Source organism: Anas platyrhynchos, chromosome 5, assembly GCF_047663525.1.
Source record: "Anas platyrhynchos isolate ZD024472 breed Pekin duck chromosome 5, IASCAAS_PekinDuck_T2T, whole genome shotgun sequence".
In the NCBI taxonomy this organism is placed as follows: Eukaryota; Metazoa; Chordata; class Aves; order Anseriformes; family Anatidae; genus Anas; species Anas platyrhynchos.
Window position 1 is genome coordinate 48,949,534 of NC_092591.1, and position 21,328 is coordinate 48,970,861.

The following is a 21,328-nucleotide window of genomic DNA, read 5'->3' on the forward strand; positions in this document are numbered from 1 at the left end:
AGCTGCTTTATATAAACTGCTTCATTTCTCTTCAACAGCAAATCACAAGAAGTAAAAGAAATCACTCCCACACGAGTCCTTTAAGGCTCATGCTGTTCATCACTTAACAAGCGCAGAAAAGTAACCTGTTGTCCCTGAACAACAGAAAAGTGTCCTCAGATGAACCAGACCTGTACAACGAATACTGTACATTTTTACAGATGTTCACTGAGCCATCTCCTTACAAGCAGGTATGAAAATAGCCAGGTTAGGAAAGCAACTGATTATTAATTCATATACACACTCAGACCCAAAATCCAAAATGGAATTTGTCCTGCAATCCCCAAGTAAGACAAACATCAAATACAGCTTCACAATTTTCTTGTAACATCACTGTAGGTGACAAAGTCAGACAAAGCTAGGCTATGAAAGCTTCATGAATATTTTTAAGCAAGAAGTATTGTATGCCCCTCTCTACCCCACCCCCAGCTGGCCCAAGGGACTTGACAACAATAGCTCTTGCCCCTCTAAGCAAAACACAGGCTGAAAATACAAGTGACAGTAGCTTCTCACAATTGTGGAATATCAGAGAGATGTATAATCCACAACAGATTGTTCAAATCAGCCTTACTCAATCACTCGAGCACTTCTTTGTTATGTACTCTCATCAGAGAAATGCTTGGCAGTGTTCACATGTAAATCATCATCAGCTTTTTGGATCACCTCTTTTAATGTAGAATCAGCTCAAACTTTTCAGAATTATGAGGCTTCGCTAGAACGCTTTTCAGAAATACAATGCACTGCTGAAGACTCAGGCAGATGGCTTGGCTGAGACAGTTTGCAATTTGAAAATTGTCTCCAGTCAGATTTAAAAAAAAAAAAGCCAGCAAATCATTTCCAGATTATATTACACCATAAAAAAAAAAAAAAAAAAAAGCGCATCAGCTTAGAGGAAGATACAGGGTCATGAAACAGACTGCCTTATTCACTGATCCCTTCCTCAGGGTTATATACTTCCTAGGTTATTTAATTCCTAAATGGAATTAATTGGTAGCTCCAGTCTGATTCTTGACAGATACATCACCACTGCATCCAGCAACGTCTGATACTACCATGCAGACCTCGCCTTACTCCTGCTCATAGTTCTGCTCTTCCATGCAGCTGAAAGGGGACTACATACACAACTAAGGCAAGCAGAAATTGGTTCTTACAGACAAATAAAAACTACGGTTGGAGCTGGCCTGGAGAATGAACCAGCCTCTCATATAGTTTCCTTTAGTCAGAATTAGAAACACAGATGGCCCTGTGAGAAGAAGATTAAGTTCAGGTTTTTGCCACAAAAAAGTTTGCTAAACTCCTATTCTGTCAATCCAGAACGTGCTACTAGCATGACGCTCAGTGTTATTGTTATTTTTCAGTTAAGGAACATCCTCTCTACAAAAGATTAAATTAAAAACTGATGGAAAAGTGAACCTCCCCCATCATCTGTCAAAGCAGCATTAGTTGAAGAGTTGTACACTAATCTTCAGGCGTATCAGAAGCGTTGCAAACAGCACGGTTCATTACCCGTGGGTTATTGTGTTAAATGTCTCAATCACAGATAAGAAAACTGTTGTCCAAAGCAAGTCACCTCAGTATTCCCTGTTTCAACCTATAGTTCAAAGAAAATACATTCATAATTCTGACTCTATGATCTATCCAGACGCCTTACTTGGGATTCAGTTCAGCCAAACTCAGCTATTATCATCAATCCTGCTTTATTTTAGCAGGCCAAAATTTAAACTACAGCTGTAACTATCTGAAATAGCAGACCATCAGGGCTGTGTTCCAGAACTCTCTTTTTCCTCTACAGTAAATGCCAACGAAGTGGTCACACAGAATTAAGAGTAACTGTGACACTGACTGCTCAGGGCTGTAAGAAGGCAATAGTGGAATTAGTCTAGATGCATGCCAATCAGAGGTCAGAGGCATACAGCCTGCTAAACAGAAATGTCACATCACTCATGGAATATAACAACTCAAATAAATTTGGAAGACTATGTAGAATAAACAACGTAATAAACTTTCTTTTGCAAATGAGGTCCTGTATCTCCTTTCACAATCTGTTCAGACTCTAGATAAATTCATGTTGACCAACCTTTTCAAAACACCAATAATAAAATTTCACTATTCACTTCTGTGCAGAAAGCCGCATTCAAATAATTCATCAACACCTCTGAATACTAAATGATGAAAATGGGATTAAGCATTGTTTTCCTTTTAAGTGTCTACTCTTACCTTCATCTGGCAACTACTTCAAATCTTTACTCATAATCAAGTCTCACATAGAGGCTATAACATCCTTGTTTTATTGGCAGACATTACACACTATTCTCCTACTAACTGATTTTCCTGTGTTCTTTCTTCCAAGAATATGAAATTGCCATTAAAAAAAAGTAGTTTCAGATGAAAAGCTCTTTTCTTCTCCTTTAGCGATTTATAATGTAGAAGAAACGTTTCAGAATAATACCAAGTGACTACCCAGACCCCAATATTGTCAGAATTGTACCAGAAACATTAAACAATCTCTAAAATGGTCACACTGTATATTATTATAACATCCTCCCCTTCTCTTCTAAATAGCACTTCTCTAAGGCAGGCCTGAGACACAGGAGAACTTAGGAGCCAAAACATTTTCCTGACCTAGTGTCCACTTTGTGAAAATATACTGAAGTGTGTATTACTGACCCAGACTCCAGCAGGAAACACTTACATTTCCATCTGAAGCTATATAGGGAACTTTAATCTAACCTGTGTTTTTTTTTCCTTTTTTTTTTTTTTTAAACAAATTGAAGTATTAGGTCCACAGCCTCAAATTCACGCTAAACTGCTTTTCAAGTACACCATTATGAAATGTGACCTTACAATGTCACTTTAGGTCCTAGAAAGCTTTTGTTCAAATACAGTCTCCAATGATAGACAAGAGTACTGAAGAATTTATGAAGCAAGATTAATAAAACCACATCAGTATCATGTATTAGAAACTACTCACACAGGAGAGTCTTGTTTGACTACTTCTACAACTACAGCTGTTGAACATAAGCATCATCTCCAGTGGTTCCACTTTTATCTAGCATGATAAAAAGGTATGATTATGACTGGTAATTGTTGGAGAACTGGCTGTATGTTCCCAAATACTAGAAGTACAGTAGTCTTCAATGTCAGGTAAGTTAATGATTTTTTTTTCTCTTCTCTCCACATGTACTGCACATACAGAAGAACTATCTGATAATATAAATAAAACCAACATCACCCACTGAATCTTGCCTTGTACAGTCGTTCATGCTAAGCACACAGCACGACAAACTGATCAGGAGAAATGAGATTTGCTATGTATTTGAAATGCTGCTACATGGCTAAAAAGTTTTCTTAAAAAATGAGATTCACACAAGAATGATACTTAAGACCCTGGATACTTAGGAGATACAGCAGTGCTCTGTGCTACTTCTCATCTGTGTTGTCCTGTTCTTCCTGGCCAGAAGGGCTCCTAGCTTTCCTCCATCATGTGCTCTGCACTCGGTGTGGCCGAAGTCCTGACCGCAGCTCCATGCAGGCAGGCTCTGGCAGCACTCACATAAAAGCTTTTTGCTGCACACTGCAGCAGCTCACAGCATCCAGGCAGAGGACTAGGTTCACATAAACACTAGATGAGGAAACATAGGCTGCCTGAGGAGTCAGTAGCGAGACAGACAGCATTAGAGACTGATTCAGTTCTGCTAACCTAACACCTCCTGTGCCCCCATCTCTTCACAGACCACATGCGGGGGGCTGCTCTTTTGTCTGATGTGCAGAGACAAAACTCTGTGTGGTTACTTCACATACGTTGGGGGCCTGATTCTCCACTCCTTTACACTTTCAGGCCAATGTGGCCAATTAAGTGTGGCTTGAATCTGGCCCCTCATATAAATGGATCATTTGAAATTATACGCATTACTTTACATGGAAAAAATTCAAGCTTTCAAAAATAAGCATATAAAACATAAAAAGACATTTAAAGTACGCACGCGCGCACACACACAAGCCAGTTTTACTTTACACTGCCTGTTCAGTAGAACAGATAGCCTGTTCTCTGACTCTCTTAACTGCAAACCTTATACTGGCTGTGTGTATTTTGGACCCTTTCCCATCCTACCATGATTTCCTGTCTGAGTCTGCAGCCCATGGCAACAGCAGAAAATTGGAGTAGAGGCTTTGCAGATGGTGGTAGGCCAAACGCCCTGTGCCAATTTAGTATCTTCTTCCATAACATATGTGTTATCTAAGTCTTGGCTATAGGGAAGGGTTACCTTCCGGCTAATAAATTACATTTATTTTGATTTATAAATTCTGCTTGCTTTAGAGAAGTTCTGGTCTTTTGCAGTGCACATAAAGAAAATAAAAAAAAAGACAAACAAAAACAAAGCAAAACAAAAAAAAAACACAATCACACAGCCTTATGTATACATCATCATACTATAAAAGGAAAATGATATTCTGAACTGCTGTCAAGGAATAATAAAATCCTTGGTTTTATGACTCCATTCCAGCTGGTGACAGGTCACTGGGACTGTTTAAAACCAAAACATAGCAGTCCCCTCTCCAGCTTTACTGACGTGCAGCACACACACCATCCCACAGAATAACCTATGATGAAAACTGCAATTCCACGTCGGCAACGGAACTACGAGAGCCAAGATTATATGCTCAGGGAAAAGGCGCCAGAAACAACTCCAGAGTTGCTTTCCATCAGGAAATCCAGCATTAACATGAATCTTCCTTGAGAGGCTTTCATAAAAGACTGCATCGGGCATTGCCTTGCCCTGGCAGAACAGGTTGCAGGGGGGCAAGGGAAACCACACACGCTTTTCAAGGCGTAATATTAAACAAGCACACACCGCTGCAGTCACCTGCTCACTGGTGCATCTACAGAACTCCTTCAGCATACAGATGCTTTAAATCCCACTGGCCCCTGGCACGGAATGAAGTATTACCCATGACGACCATCAAAGCTGCTCTCACTTGGAGGTGTAAAGCCCTGCAGTTTTCACTAAAACAAAACGACCTCAGAGAGACGCGTGGCCTCAATCCAAGTGATTTCAGTGGAAGATCCCAGGCAAACACTTAGGAAAGAATCCACTCCTTTGTGATGCGCAAAATCATACCTTAGCTATTGTAATAAATCACAGACTAAAGTCACTGAGCCACTGCCACATTCCATAATGAAAGTCTCTGGTTTCACAGCACTGGTAAACAAACACAGTACTGCGATTCAGCTTTTACACTGCATCCTTCCATCAAGCCTCTTCATAACTCTTACCCATTTCCTTGACAGCTTGCCTTCCTCTTCTTATGCTTATGCCACAATAGTAAAATCATTATTCAGAACCAAGTCATTCACAAAACTGTCTTCTGGAAGAAAATGCAAGGTCCTCAGCATCTTTCCAAATGTCTGTTTTTCCTGAGTAGAAGTTGGACTTTTTCGAAAAGATGGAGATAAACACAACTTGTAAAGAGTAGATGCTCCAGAACTTCCAACATGCAGCACGGTGCTCAGCATTTCTGAGCTTGACACCACAACCTTCACATCCTCCTTATACTCTCTCAGCTGACCCCATGGAAGCTCAGAGGAACACAGCGTTTTCAGCTTCCCAACGTTCCCCACAGTACCTGCACTGAGCAAGCACAGAACAGCAACCAGATCAATCGTCCTTCCTTTTTCCTTCTACTCATGCAATTGCAGCCCAGGAAACAAACAGCTCACTTTGTCATAATGTGGTTATAGCCAAAAGTGTGCCTATGCACACTGACTAGAGATTTAGGAGAGTATGCTTGTAGTCCTGTTTTTGAGTCAGTTGTGCAATGAACAAGGTAACTGTGTCTGTGCCAAATGCTCAAACTGAAAATTCTCTGCATTTTCTACACAGTGAAAGCCATAGCAAGATCAAATAGATAAACCTAAATTATCAATCAAATCAAAATTTGTGGGGCTTTAAGAGAAAACTAGCTCATTTTTTTTCTGAACATCTCAATTCATTATCACGAGTAACACGGATTTATTATGTATTGAATATTCACTACTGAAGTCAAAAGAAGCATGAAACTTCTTGATGAATAACACATTTTAAACTTTTTTTTTCTTTATTGCAGTTGTACCGCCACTGCCTCAAGAGAAGAAAAACCCCAATAATAATGGGGGAGAATGAGTAGTATTTGCTATTCTAGATACTGATCAAAGACCCATTAAAGCTAGCCAAAACAATTCCTTTCCCTCCAGCTAGATTGAACTTGAAGGTAAGCAGCATTTCCCATAGAGATGCTGAGCTTGCTTTCAGTAGCAGTTCGTTGTGAGCAATTCTGACGATTTTCCTATTTGCTGATCTTACTTTCATCACTCTCAAGTATCGTACCAGTTCAGACAAAACTGATAATGCGATACTCACTAAAGCAAAAGTTTCCACATGTACTGTCAGAGCAAGAGAACTCTGCATAACACTTCTTGGAAAAAAAAAATCCATAAACACATAGACGAGCTTTAGATGTCTTCATATATTGACAATAGAAGGAAATGGTTTATTGCAAACAACTAATAAAGATATGTGTCAGTTGCTTACTATTATAGCTTTCCATCTTCTTCCTCCCATTCTAAATTGTTCCATCACTTTAGTGAAATTATCCAAAGCCTCTTTATCAACTTGAAATAAAAACATAAAAAGCATTAAAATGCATACTAAGAGCATAGCAAAACTGTATCCATTCAACTCTGGAGAGATTTTTATGATCCTTATGCTGACAGCTTTGTTTAGTCTAAGCTGAGCACAAAAATGGGGTGGGTGTGTGTGTGTGTGTAGAAAAGAAAAAAGGGGAAAGATAACATTCAAAACTAAAAAGCCAAAATTTTGTATGCAATTAACCAGACATTATAACCACCCCCAAAAAGGAAATACATTTTGTTACATAGCATCTCTTAATATTATTACAACTTAAACACACATCCTTAATGTTTTGCTTAGACCTGGATTACTGCATGTGGTAACACATGTATTACTCACACAGTTTTCCGAAATCTGGAGTAACTATGGCAGCAATACACCATACAGGCTTCCTCACAGTATCAAGAGAAAGTTACTTAGACTGGAATAACATTTTGAGAAAGCATTAAGGAGTTCCAAACTGATTTCAGTGAAAGACTGGCTCACATGTAACAAAAAGACACCTCTGAAGACAGCACTGATGTAATGGCGCACAGGCGGGTGCTCTCTGCCTGCCTACATACATGCATACGTAGGCAGAAACACCACACCTCCTCACAAGCCTCAGAAGTGTGCCACTTCCCAACACCACCTCCTCGCCCAGCAGGCGAGTGGAAGAGAGGGGTCAATAAAGGCTGCAGGACTGTCAGCGGATCATGCAAGAGGAATCAAGGTTAAAGATGAGTGACCTGTTCAAAAGCAACTAGAGAACTGTTATTTTGCTTTAATCTACTATTTTTCACGTCAGTCTGAACTGCATGGCATATTGGATAGTCATCTAACTAAAACAAACAAGAAGTCAATTTATAATAAATTCTATTAGAACAACAACAAAAAGCAGAACAGTTTGAAGAAAGAGTAAGAGACAAAACTGGCCACCTTCCCTGCTTTAGCAATTTCACAATATTCATTTCTTGGCTGTTAGCTGAAAGAGTAATGTGCTTTATTCAACAGCAATAAAATGTAAATATTAGAAGAAAATCTATTCACTGTCATCTTGGACTTGAACAGAAAAAAAAAAAAAAGAAAAAGCCACACACAAAATAAGAGCTTATAGAGGGCCAAGAAAATAATAATTAGGTCTCTCTATGTTTAGCTTTTTAATGTAGAAAAAGTTCCAGCATAAACACACAGTCATAATTTCTTCTTTATTCTTCAGGTCCCAGTCAACAGTCTGCAGATTGGGCTAGAAATGAAAGTAACACAAGCATCCAACATGGGCTGCAGAATTATAAACACTGAAGAAAGGGACAAGCAGATTATGTCTTCTACAGTGTTCCTTCCTTCTCATCCCTGGAATATCATAAACAACATTTACTTTGATCTTACACAACCCCCTAGCAAAACTCACCAGTTGTTAGAAGTCTACACGCATGAAACAAAAAGCTGGTCTAAAATGCTTAGTTGGCTCCAGTCCTTAGTTTCTAGCCCATTATTATATCACAGATACTCTTCATCATCTCAAGCATTTTGGTAGCACTACAGGAGACCTACAGCAATGACTTCAGTAAAAACATGGAAAAAACGGGAAAAATGTGCTCATGTCAAGAATTTTCATTTTTTTAGACAGGGAGAAACAAATGCAGTCTCCTGACAGACTGTGATGCTGCAGTGTTACAAAAAGTATCCCTTCAAAGCATCTCTAACTGCTCCCTAAAACAAACAAACAAACCACCACCAACAACAACAACAGGGCTTTTCCATCAATTTCACTTTCACAGCCCTCCCTGAAAGCCTGGCAAATAGCATATCTTATGCACAAGTAACAAACCAGCTAAGTTGAGCTTCACATTCTCAGGGTAAGACAGCAGAGTTTGCAGAAGGGAAAGCCTGCCATGAAATCTCTGAGTGACGTACACTGACCCAAGATGATTCAGCTGCTTTCCTTTTTACTGTCCCTACCATCCCACGACCTGACAGGTCTTTATACAAATGAATGAAAGAAGTCTTGCTGCATCCTCCAGAAGCTGGTGTTTCACTCAGTTCAGACATGAAGCAGGTTAAGTAAGCTGGTGAACATCAAACAAGTTTTAAGAAACGGTTTAGGTGTACTATTAGGACAACCACAACAAGATGGACAAGCACTCAGGCTTACAACTAATCTATGAGTTGTCTGGGTTAAACACATACACAGAACACCAGACAGTATTCGTTTACTCAATGGCAAGTTAAATATATTCACAACAATCCACATGACCTGATGTAATTATTCTTGTGGGTCACAACCCACAACCTGGGATTTGCTGAGCATCCACTTCAGAGAAACGTTTCATGTTAAAACTATAACAATGACCAACCCAAACAAGTGTCTCCTAGGGGACCACCAGAAAAGCCATCAGCCAGATTATAGTTCATGAAATCACATAATTAAATAATAGGTTTCAAGCAAACGAGGAAGGAAGTTTACAATTCTAAGGGACTTTCATCTGCAAGTAACATAAGAGCAAGCAGCTTTTAATAGACAAGGACTTAATAGCTCACAGTTCCACTTAACTTGTATTTAAAGGACTGATCCTTAGTTTCCAGTCCTAAAGACAACAGTAGTTACAGCACATCCTTCCCTCAGAAGCTACTTTCAAACTACTAATTCCATCCCACATATTCTGTGCTCACGGAAGCTGCAACAACCACCCCAGCAGGCTGCAGCCAGGTATAATGCAGGCAGACACTTTAATTACATGGTGACACCCCTCAGCCCTGCCCTACCCATAGCTGGCCCGTCCCAGTGCTGGTCTCTCCTCGCTCCAGTTGCCAAGTGTACCAAACCATACCCGCTGAAGCCAAACACTTCCTGAGCACTCGAATGAGATCACAATCCCGGCTTTATTTGTGACCTAAGACAGCAGGCAAGTCTGGATGCGTCTGGGTGAAAGGAACAAACCTTAACTTTGTCTATCAGCATTTGTGTGTCTTTTCCTCTCTCTGTCGGTGCTTTCAGACCTGCACGACCAACAACAAGACTTCATTTAAGAGGCTTCCCTCACTCACAAATGCACTACTTAGTCCTTAAATTGAGAGATGCTCCAAAAAAAAAAAACAAAAAAAAAACAAACTTGGATTCCTTCCCTTGTTCTCTAAGGGAAGGAACCCAAGTTCTGTTGAAATATTTGTCCCAATGTATAAATTAAGAAATTATGAAGTCACCTTCATACTGGTTTTAACGCCGTCTCAGGTTTGCTTAGATTTAGGCAGATGTTAAGTGTTAGATACTTACATGTTCAAACCAGCATGGAAGTTAATCCAAATAAAACAGGAGCATCAGAAATGATTGCTTTAATTTCATCTATCACCCTGTGTTCTCACAGCTCAGAGAGAGCAAACGAGCATTTTCTCATGTTGACTACTTGTGGAGCTGACCTTACTACATGAGGTATTTTCCCCCCAATGTCCAGAGGGTAAGATTGCAAAGCTGGAGATTCCTGAGCCTGTAATGATGCAAAGATGTTTATAAATAAATAACAACCACATATATTGACTTGAAAAGCTCAGCATTTACTAAATGAGAGCTAAAATGTAAGCAAAAGAAAGAACTACTTTGACCTTGTTTCCAAACATTCAGAAGTATACAGGTTGCTGAGGAACTTGCTGGACACAGTGTAGCTAGTGGATTCATTGTATTTAGAAACCTCTTTTGCCCTTTTAAATTCTGCTGGCACAACAGACAAATTGCTCAAGATAAACACCTATTGATTTTATATTTTACATTAAGGACAATACAGCAACACAGTGAATGTTAATATTTCCTTTGGCCTTATTTATTTATTTACTTATTTTTTACATTGCAGTAAGATGAATTACTTTTAAAAACAAAACTTAAAAGTTCAACATTAAGATCCTGGGTTTAAGCTTCCAAGTGCAAACAAGCACTTCTGAACTTCCTTTCTGAAGTTCCTTCAGTCCTAAGCACATGCCCTTCTGCAACCTGGTAATTGCGTAAATGAACATCACATAATCTATTGTAGACTACTAGGAAAGTATTTTCAGAACTTTACTTTTTGCATTTTGTATAACTCAAGGCTTTATGAGTGTAAAGATCTGCCTTTCAGTGTTGTATACCCACGCACTGCATGGGTAACACCAGGCTAGCAAGAGGGACAGAAAAATGAAACAGATGAGGCTGAAGCTCAAAATGGACAAGCACCTAGGCTAATCGAATCATACTAGGCACAGGAGCAGAAATAAGCTATTAGAACACAAAAGTGTTACAGCAACATTAACACCCAAACAAGATTTTTCAGTGTAAAAAATAGTGCTTACCTCAAGCCCGTTAACACGTTTTATTCAGAACTCACTCTCTCCCTGTGTTACAACTAAAATTAGGTTTGGTAAAGCCCCAAACTAGGTAGGATTAAGATTTCTGAATAATATATATGACAATTATACACTGGGTGAGTGCTTATCTTCTCAAGAAAGAGGATGATATTTGTCATGATAAAAGTCAATTAGGGAAGTTCACAGACAATCATCATCTCTCCCTGGATTAGTTGAGTTTAGGCTTCAGATTGCCTGAGAAATCATAGTTAATATATATACATATAAAAAAAAAAAAAAAGAAAGAATATGAATAAAACAATAATAACAAAACAAAAGATCACTCTAGTGGCATGGTTGAGGAAGCACAGCAGACCATGCTGTGAGACTTTCTAGACAGGAGACAAGACAATTTAATTTACATTAAATTATTCCAATAACAGAAGATATGTAGATCAACTACACAATATTTTACAATTCAGAAAATGAGCACTCAGAGCTCATTCCGCATTTTTCTGTCCACAAAAAAATGAAAGAGCATGCTAAATATTGCGCAGGCACTCACTGCTAAACCTTGAGTTAAAGCAGTTTGATTTTTCATCTGAAATGAAAAACCAAAACCCTGCTGTAACTTCACATACCAAGGGGGGAAAAAAAAAAAATCTGTCTTGGTCTCAAAGGCAATTCAAACCCCTGGCTTTTGCAGCAACTCAAACATCAACAGACTCCAATCTGAACACCGCAGGGAGCAGACCTTTTTCTCCAGAGGTTTCTTCTGCACAGACCTGGCTCCCCGGTTTAACAGGGATATGCTGGCACCAACACTGATTCCACTTGAAATCTAATCTGCATTCACTAGTAGTAGTTACACACTGAGGGAGTTTCAACACTTGGTCTTCAACCAACTGAATTGAAAGGACCCAAATTTTATTGCCATGGTGTAATATCAGCAATTTGAAGGATTAATTTGAGGCAGCATTACTACATTGTCTGTTTCACTAAATGAAAAATACGTAAATACATAAAAACCCAGTATAAAGAAAGAAATAACAGGCATTTTAGCTCTACTTGATCTCCCCCTCAACATAAGCAAGATGTGTATCTGCAGATGTTTGTATTTTTAATTGTGCATCCAGTGGTTTGCATTTACAGGAGACGAGAGCATGTACATGTATATGCAAGTACCAACAGTCAAGCTTAGAGAATCTGTCCCTGTGGGTTTGTGGGTCCAAACCCAGGCTCTTGAGTATGCAGGAGTAGAAACACATGAGGTATGCTGGAGGTACATTTGTACAGAGACAAATGACACTACAATCCAAGTAAAATTGTAGCTACAACCAGTTCATCCGCACAGAAACAGGCACGTCGATCTTTCATGTTCCTGTGCGGGAACCCCAGTGAGCAACGTGCGTGAGGCGAGCAGAGCGCGGCGCACTCAGCCAGACCCAGGGAGCAAAAGCAACACAGCAGGGCCAGCGCACACGTGCTACGTGCAGGCTGAAGAGTGAGCAGCCATTTCAGAATCATAGAACCAGCTAGGCTGGTGATCTTGAAGATGTTTTCCAAGTCTAACCGTCACCTACCAAGTCCCATCGGTAAACCGTGCCCCTTAGTGCCACCTCCACACCTCTCTTAAATGCCTCCAGGGATGGGGACTCCACCACTTCCCTGGGCAGCCCGGTCCAATGCTTGATCATCCTCTCTGTGAAGGAATTATTCCCAATATCCCATCTAAGCCTCCCCAGCACAATTTGAGACTGTTTCCTCTCATCCTATCACTTGTCACTTTTTCTGTAGGCTTCCAGATTTTCAGCCACTGTGCTGGCAGGTCTGCCAGATGGCCAGAAACCTAAAGGATGCTTTCCTGTCTGTACCAGAGGAGGGACTGAAGGCTTTTTATCCCCCCTGCACCTGAGCCTGGCCCCCATGCAATCAGGGGCACTACAGGAGAGCATCCCAGTCCAAAGCCATTTATTCATGGTAGCACGGGCAGGAAAGGTCCCCAGCCCACTGGAAGCTTTCATCCAGTGCACCATTAACAGAAAATTGCTTAGCCTGCCAGTAGGTGCAAATGAGTTCCTGTCCCCAATCTACTAAGCACGCTGAGTGGGTATTAGGGGAGGCCAGAGCAGAGATTAGACACAGCTGTGTGATTCACAGCTATAACCAAGCAGCTTCAAACCACTGCTTAAGATGTATGCATTTCTGTTGGACCCTGATATGACACAGAAGAGGTGATTTTTTAAACGATTAGCGCACAACCTGAGGTACAACTGTAGTAACCTTGTATTTCTACTCAGCTTAGCTTATTGATTGCTTTTGCAGCTCTCCACCCCCAAAATGCATGCTCCCAACACGCAGTTCTTCTGAGTAATTGTGAAGCTGATACCTTATTAAAATTGATGAGGCTCTTTATGAGCACATCACTTTGTTCAATTCAGATAACAAAAGAGACGTTTATTGAAAAGTCAATGATTTATTTTTTCAGCACTGGATTTTGGTACAGTACCATGAGTACGCTGAAATAAAAGTTATTTCAGACCAGTTAGACAACTGTAACAAGTAATTGTTAAGAATGGCATAACCCCCCCCCCCCAACCCCAAAGTTAAAATCAGCTGTAATTTTTAAGATATTAGTGCAGTGAGAAATAGAGAAGAAAATCATGTCAGTCAGATCCTAAGCCCAAAGTCAACCCCCACACTCGATACTTGATAGACTGTTCCAAGGTGTTTAGTATCACAGAGAGCAGCGGACTCATCCCTGGACTAGTTCTACACAAGTTCAAATCAGTTTTCCTGTGAGGAAAGGTTATACATTTTCCCCCCTCTGCCCCTCTCAAAGAAAAAACATCTCAAGACACACATAGAGCTTATTTCAGACTCAGTTTCTGCTGCTCATTGGCTGAGCAATCAACAGGCTAATTTGTTGATTAGTTCATCCACAGAGACTTACAAGTGTTTCAGCTAAGAGCTATGTGAAAAAACAGCATTATTGAGTTAAATCCCCCTCCTTTTTTTCCAAGCAACATCTGTCAACACTTATATCCACAGAACATCGGGATGTGCTGATGCATTAAATAGCACAGCAGGTGTATTGGCTGTCACAGTAGTGTTCGGCAATAACCAGAGAGTTCAGTACAACTTAAGTGCTGTACTTAATAGGGCAGTAATATCAAAACGCATTTGAAGTGTTGACAGTTCAGGTTCTAATGAACCGTGCATCAGTCAAATATAGGAACATCAAGTTGAAGAATCACATTTCCAAGGTAAGTTCATGTTTCTCCTCATCTCACTACAAACATTTTAAATGAATAGACTCTGATATTCCAAATTAGAAAGTGTCAAAATCCCTGTGAAACCACTGGCTGCATTCTCTACTTTCGCTTTACCAAGACATATCATACATGTACATCTCTACCGAATTTAAAGTAGCAAATAAAATTTTAAAAATATAAACATATTTTTATATTATATATACACATTATAATGCATATAATAATGTATATATAAAATATTATATAGTATATAAAAATATTAAAAATATAAAATAAAAATATTCTAAGTCATATGGCTTTTTTTTTTTAATGTTCCAGTTGCTACTTTGTTCAGTAGCTGATTATCATTTCTGTTGCTTTTAAAGATGTTTCATTTTCTTTTCAACTTCCATTGCATTATTTTTGCAACGTCACCCAGATTCTGTCTGAAAAGACTTAGCCCTTGGAGGCGCCCATATACCCAGAGAGCCTCACAGACCTCCTTTCGGCCACAAGTTCAGATGGCATCCCTCCTTCCCAGTCAGAGACTGAGTCTCAAGCAAAGTCAGAACTCACACCAACAGCAGAAAGTACCTCAGAGGCGCTACAAATAGTTGATTAAAGAACAGCTTCACAGAAAGGGTAAAGTAAATAAACAAACCACAGATTATTATTTATCTAAAAATAAAACTAAAATCCCCCTTAAGCGTTTACAGAGTTTTCAGCTTTACTCTTGACACACCAGGTGTTAATTAGAACGTTTGTTATAATAAATATTAAGCTTTCAGCCTCCAAAGTCATTAAGAATAGCAACTGGACTACTTTATTTGATGGGAGATTAATCACAGAAGGAATCCAGGTCTAAATCTCAGTCTCTTGGGAATTTACAAAGATTTATCTATTTACTTACTGTTTCTTAGACTCCAAGGAAGCATGCTACCCTGATCTAATAATGAAAATTGTATTTGATAGATCTTAATGCCAGAAAGGTCCATTATGATAATCCAGCACAATCTTCTGTGCAGTACACTGCCAAGGATTGCATCCAGAGACTGCAGTGCTTGACTGGAGTTGAAACTTAACCTCTAAGAGCTTTTTATCTCCAGCATCAAACTCAGTACTATAAAACAAAACCCGCCAAACATGCGCCAAGTTCAGAATTTACAAGTACTCCACTAAAATGTTCTTACTATAAAAAGAAACAAAGATGACAGTAAAGCAGTAAAGACTGTTCCTTTCACTGGAATAAAACCAGTTATTTTACCACTAGATCTAACTCAGATTTAAATTAACGTAAAGGACAAAATCATTTGAGAGCACTGTGGAGAACATGAATGCTACTAATTTACAATTCCTATGGGAGGAAAGAATAAAGTTTTTTCAAGCTTTTTGAGCCTATATTGTGGTCTTACAATTGCAAGGAAAGCCATTTAGAAGATTCACTGACTTGTGTCAGGTAAAGTAGTAGTGACAGACTGTCACAGGAAATCATAGTATACCTTCATGTGCACTTTATTCGATTTTCAGACTTAAAAAAAATGCATTCAATTATTGACAGAATTGATCTGAAAGAGAGGAACAATAAGAGAGGCAACAGAAGCCAACCCCTTCTGTGGCCGATGACTGCTCGGTATTACACCACGCAAGCGTTATCATAACTGACCATTTGGTGTTTTGAATATTTATAAGCATTTCCCTGCACAGTCACTCATGTTTCCATTGAACAACAGCTTCCATTCATTGCACTTTTTCCAAGAAAGATTTCGCTTGATAGATAATAATAATGAAAAGCAGCAGCTCTGTGAGGGACTGACTCTTCCTCTCCATTTTACACACAGAAACCGTGTGACAGAAGCACTAAGCAGCCCACAGCGTGAGTGCATGCTTCACTTTATAGAGCCACAATATTTTACTCCAGCTCCCACGGATGAGGAACAAGAGAGGGAACATAGTCCTACTCTTGCACCTGGTGACAAATAGTCCCATGGTACACAAAGGATTATGACAAGTGTATTGGCAGAAGGCGTTCCTTTATAGTCTTGCATCAAATAGCTTGTACTTCAAGAAGTAGATCTCTGGGTTTGACTTTTGCTGTTACATCTTGTACCAAGACCAAGAGCACATCCCAGGCTCTTTGCATTTATTTCACATATATTTGGTAATATCACTACGAGGACAGAGTGCAGGCAGAGCACATAAGAGAGGGTTTATGGGCAGCCACCCTCTTACGCAGTAAAGATAAACCAATGAACCAGGCTGACTCACTGCGGAGACACTGCAGCACTGAGAGTCGCTGCACCTATCCACTAGTGATGGGAACTGCTGCGGGATTCTCTGGATGGGGGGAACAGCAGGAAGTCAATGCACCTGGCAAGCAGAAGTCAAGGGAGTCAACCCTCCTCTGATTAAGTGTTTCATTAGCAGCATTCACTGAAGGCATCGTTCTTGCTCAGAGAAAGCCTGCTCCTTTACCTGTCTCTCACTGTGAGATCATCATTTGAAGAGGACACTTGTTTTTGCACACAGTTAAACCAGGAAGGTACTCTGCATGGAACACCTGACTGTAACTCCAAGGCCAGCAAAAGTCATGAAACTGTGTGGCAAACAGGGTAGTTTTCAGAAATCACATTCCTCTAAATTTTCCAGGGGAAAAAGAAAAAAATAAAAAAAATATGGTGCTCCTCAGCGTGATGATGAAAAACAAACTGTGCAGCTTCTTAACAGAAACAGCAAGACTTCAGCATTTCAAATTGCTCCTCAGTCTCCTTGGAAGAGACCAACATTCCTCTATCTGCTTATTTGCTTAACTGCTCAAAAAGTCTGCTTTCTAAACAAATTACAGAGGTAAGTATCTTAATGCTATGTTATTCTCATTACTGAGGCACCATTCTACATGCTCACTTTGGCAAGCCAAGCACAAGCTCTCATTTATTACACAAGTGTAATTACAACACAGGTTTCTGCTAAACTAGAAGGAAGTCTAAGTAACATGGAGTTATAAGTTTCTGCTCAGAAACTGAATTTCACTACCGCAAAGGAAAAAAAGATCTCAATGTTGTTTTCCCTCTCCAGGCTGTATGTGGGAATAACATATTCAAGAGGAAACTGCAAAACTGTCAGTGTAACTTATTACGCACTGGTTGGAGGCCCAAGTAAATTTTGTTTAAAAACAATAACTGTATTTCTGGAAAGTGGCTTGTAATGCACATTTCTTCTTCTGAGCACAGAGAAGTTGTTCACATGCCAGTTATAGCAGAAACACTCAAAACAGCAGCTGGTAGAAAGTCAGAAGACATCTGTTAAGTCAACAGGGCTTTGGTTTCCCATCACTTTGGCACCTTATAGAAACTGATACACCTTAAGAAGAAAGCAGTATCATTGGTGCCTGGTGAAGACATCTGCTTTATGCACGCACAAACCACTACCAAGGTGCAATTCAGGTGAAAAGACAGACAAACAAACAGAAGAACCAAATCCATAAACACCAGCTACTTTACTACAAAACTTGCTGGTGTGAAGAGCAATCATAAGGGCTGGATCTTACCGTTAGCATTTTTCCCACAGATGAGATGCTCGTAGGGTTGCAGCACTCCCCAAAGTTCAGCATCATTGTTGATAACCATCTCCAGGATTTCAGCTGAGATCTCTCCTCCTCCGTCAGGGCTCTGACTTGCCAAAACCCTAGCCTTAATCTCTTCTACAAGGTTTTCCATGCAAGCGGTTAAAGAGATGGCCGCGTATTCGTGAATCCTGACCGAGATCCTAGTGTCCACCATCCACCTGAAGAACCTCCCCACAGAGAGGGTGAGGCCGCATCTAGCCGATTTGCCCTTCCTCAGCCCATCTCCAGCACTCATGCTGTAGAGGGAGAGAGCCTTGACCGTGGCCAGGACGCAGCTTTCCGACAGCGACCAGCTCTGGATGAGCTTGATGGCACTCTGCACCTCGAACCTGGTGCACTTGGAGTGCATCACGCTGAGGCGCTGAGCTTCCCGGGCGATGCGGATCAGGGCGCGCCTCAGTAACTGGGAGAGCCGCCTGACAGCTTCCTGAGAAAAGGGCCTGCTCTTTCCATCTCCCTTCACTTTTCGGAGTATTTTTCCGATGTCTTCATCGGTCCAGGGGTACTCCTCTAGATCCGGCAGCTTAGGACACTTGGAAAAGATATCTGCAACCTCCGGGTCCTCCGGCAGAACCGTGTTCACTGTATCCCAGCTGTTATTCCTACTGTTCATGGAGCCCGAGTAGTACCACCAGTTGCCTCGGTGCTGAGAAGAGGTGAAGGCTTGGGAGTTGGACTTGGACGAGGAGAGACTAAGGGACCTGCAGGAATCCCCTGCCCCATAACCAGAGTCCAGAGTCAGATCCTCCAGGGTCTTCAGAGTAGAGCTGTATATCCCAGCCATAGGAAAGGCTGGCGAGCCAAGCGCCGGCAGCGCGACGAGGCGAGGCTGCAGCGGATCCCTAGCGAGCCGGAGCCGCCTGCCCTCGGGGCGGCCGAGCAGCGGGGCGGGCGGGAGCCCTGCGGGTAGCTACCTCCATGCCGCGGGGGGGCCGCCCCCGGCCGTCTCCTGCCCGCGGCGGGGCGCGGGGCGCTCGGCGGGACACTCGCGGCGGCTCGGGCTCAACTTCTCCGCCGCCGCTCCGCCGGGCGCCCCGCCCCGCCCCATGCAAATGAGCTGCGCCCGGACGCGCCAATCGGCGGCGCCGGCGGAGCGCGGCTCCGCCACTCCAAGCCGAGCCGGGCGGGCGCTATGCAAATGAGGCCGGGCGGGAGGGGCGCCGAGGGGACGCGAGGACAGCGGCTGCGGGGCTGGAGGCGGCGCGCAGGGGCCCGAGCGCTGCCTCTGGGCGGCGTCTGCACGGCCCCGGCCCGGCCCGGCACCGCCCGCTGCCCGCGGGCACTGCCCGGCCCCCCGCGGAGCGGCTGCGCGGGGCGAGGGCGCCTCCCGGCGGCAGCAGCCTGGCGGCACGGCGCGGCCCGGCGCTCCGCTCCCTGCCCGGTAGCACTTCTTGGGCACCCCCGGCCCTAAGCGCGTTTAGAACCCAGAAATAAAGATCTTACAGTCACGCTCGTGGAGCAGATGAAACGGCCGTGCCTTCTCACAGCGAGAGACGCTTTCGCTTAATGAGAGTTTGCAATAGATGAAGCAGAAGGATTGAATTTGCGTACACCTCGGTAAGCAAGCCGACCTACAGCCCAATGCTGTTGTACATCAGAGGCAGCTGCCCGATACTTTGAGCAGACCCTGCTGCAAACCACCCATTTGCATCCCAACTTGGCACCGTACTGGCCACAGACTTGGCTCCTATTTAGGATACAAGAGATTTCCTAGCTTGACATCTTACATCTTAACACCTTACTTTGGTGGGATCTTGTTTTCAATCTTTGTACTGCAGTATATATGCTTAGTGTCAATAAAAATACATCAGAAGTGCTATTACACACAAATTAAATTTTTGAACACGGTTAAAAATCATGTTCCTCTCCCCCCCCCCCCCCCCACCTGCTGGGTTAGCAGCTTGCATTCATATTAGAAGCCAAAGTACTTTAAAAGGCATATGAAATTCCAACCAGTTCATCCCAAAACTACTTTCTCTACATTGCATCTTCTTTTATCTTTCTTAGATCTAAGCCCAACTATGAGTGAGCTCTGTTTATTCAGGGCTTCTCCCTAAATAAAAAACATCCACGTGAAGCATAAGTTGTGTTAAAAATGCCATACATGATTCTATCCTTAAAGTCATTGCAATTTATCAAAAAAAAAAAAAACAAAAAACAAAAAACAAACAAAAAAAAAACAGAATGCTTCAACACTTCATTTGTGCTCCACTGATGGTTCAAAAATAGGTATTTTTTTTTCCTACATGGTTCTAATACTCTGTTATTTTAGAAATCAAAGCTAACTCTGCAATTTTTACCCTATGATCTTTCAAGGTCCCTTCCAACCCCTTCAATTCTGTGATTTTTGTCATATTTTGCAGGCTTGAGCACAGTAGATAAGAGTTTCTAGCCTGGTAAAGACAACACAGCCGACAGTGCACGTGGAATGTAGGACCAGGCAGTACTGATTCAAAGTACACAGTTTAATTCTCATGCCTTCAATCACTATACTTTTTCTAAAATATTATCTTTCCACTTTTACGTCTGTATTTCATCCCATATGTTACGTACCATGGACTACTGGAAGCTTCTTAACCTTGACTTTTGCTAGGTTCCCACTTGTGTCTGGGTCCATTCAGACCATTGCTGCTAAGGTTGTATTGCTCACTTGCCACACAAGGCACTCATGTCCTAACCCCCTACATCTTTCCACCACCTCTCCAAACGAAGGGGAATTCCTTGTTAATTCCTTGTTCCAACCCTTAGGGTCAGACAGATATCTCCCTTTCACCTCCGCCCCTGTTTTCACGCTGAACTCTTATGTGAGCGGGAAGCAGGCAGAGAGAACCACCCCTGTAATCTCTTTCAGACTAGAAGGCCTTGGTGCTTTATTCCACGATGCCCACTTGCAAAATAAATAAATAAAATAAAATAAAATCCCAAAAATCCTACTGCTCTATATACTGGCTGTGACTTATTTTATCACAAACACAGGCATGCATTGCCATGGATAGCTGCTACACAGTTGGCCAATATGAACTTGATTTTTATTTGGGAAAAATGCAGTCGCTTATTTCTGTACAGCTTGACATATTTCTACAAACCATCTCTATTCTCCTTATCACACTTCTCCAATACTCCCACACAGTTTGTTATTCCTACCAGTCCAAGTAATTTAACAACACAAAATTCCTCCAACTTCACAGCAACATCTGCTTTCTCTATCCCCTCGTGAATTAGGGGAGTTTTTTTCTCGTTGTTAGGAGTTACACTACTGGCCACTCCTAGAATTTCATGTGCAGTATTTCCTTATACAATAATACTTTGCCTGATAAATCTTTTTCTCCCTTTACTGCAAAGCTATCACCAACCTTTACTCAAAGCAGACAAACCATGAAACAGAAGCCCCCCAGGAGTACAGGGGATGGGATATTCCTTACTGTAAGAGCTTCAAGCTCCAAGATTCCCAACAC

At 41.6% G+C, this 21,328-nt stretch overlaps 1 protein-coding gene across 3 annotated transcripts in view; it reads right to left on the reverse strand.

Moving 5' to 3' along the window:
• Positions 1-21,328, reverse strand: part of ABTB2 (ankyrin repeat and BTB domain containing 2) — a 164,105-nt gene that overhangs the window by 121,036 nt on the left and 21,741 nt on the right. The window contains exon 1 of one of the 3 annotated variants that reach the window (XM_005022800.6): positions 17,796-18,914. The exons of the other annotated variants lie outside the window; for them this stretch is intronic. Coding sequence (XP_005022857.1) covers positions 17,796-18,657 — 862 coding nt within the window. The 5' untranslated portion in view covers positions 18,658-18,914. Of the gene's footprint in view, positions 1-17,795; positions 18,915-21,328 lie in introns of those variants that run through there. 3 annotated transcript variants of the gene reach the window in all.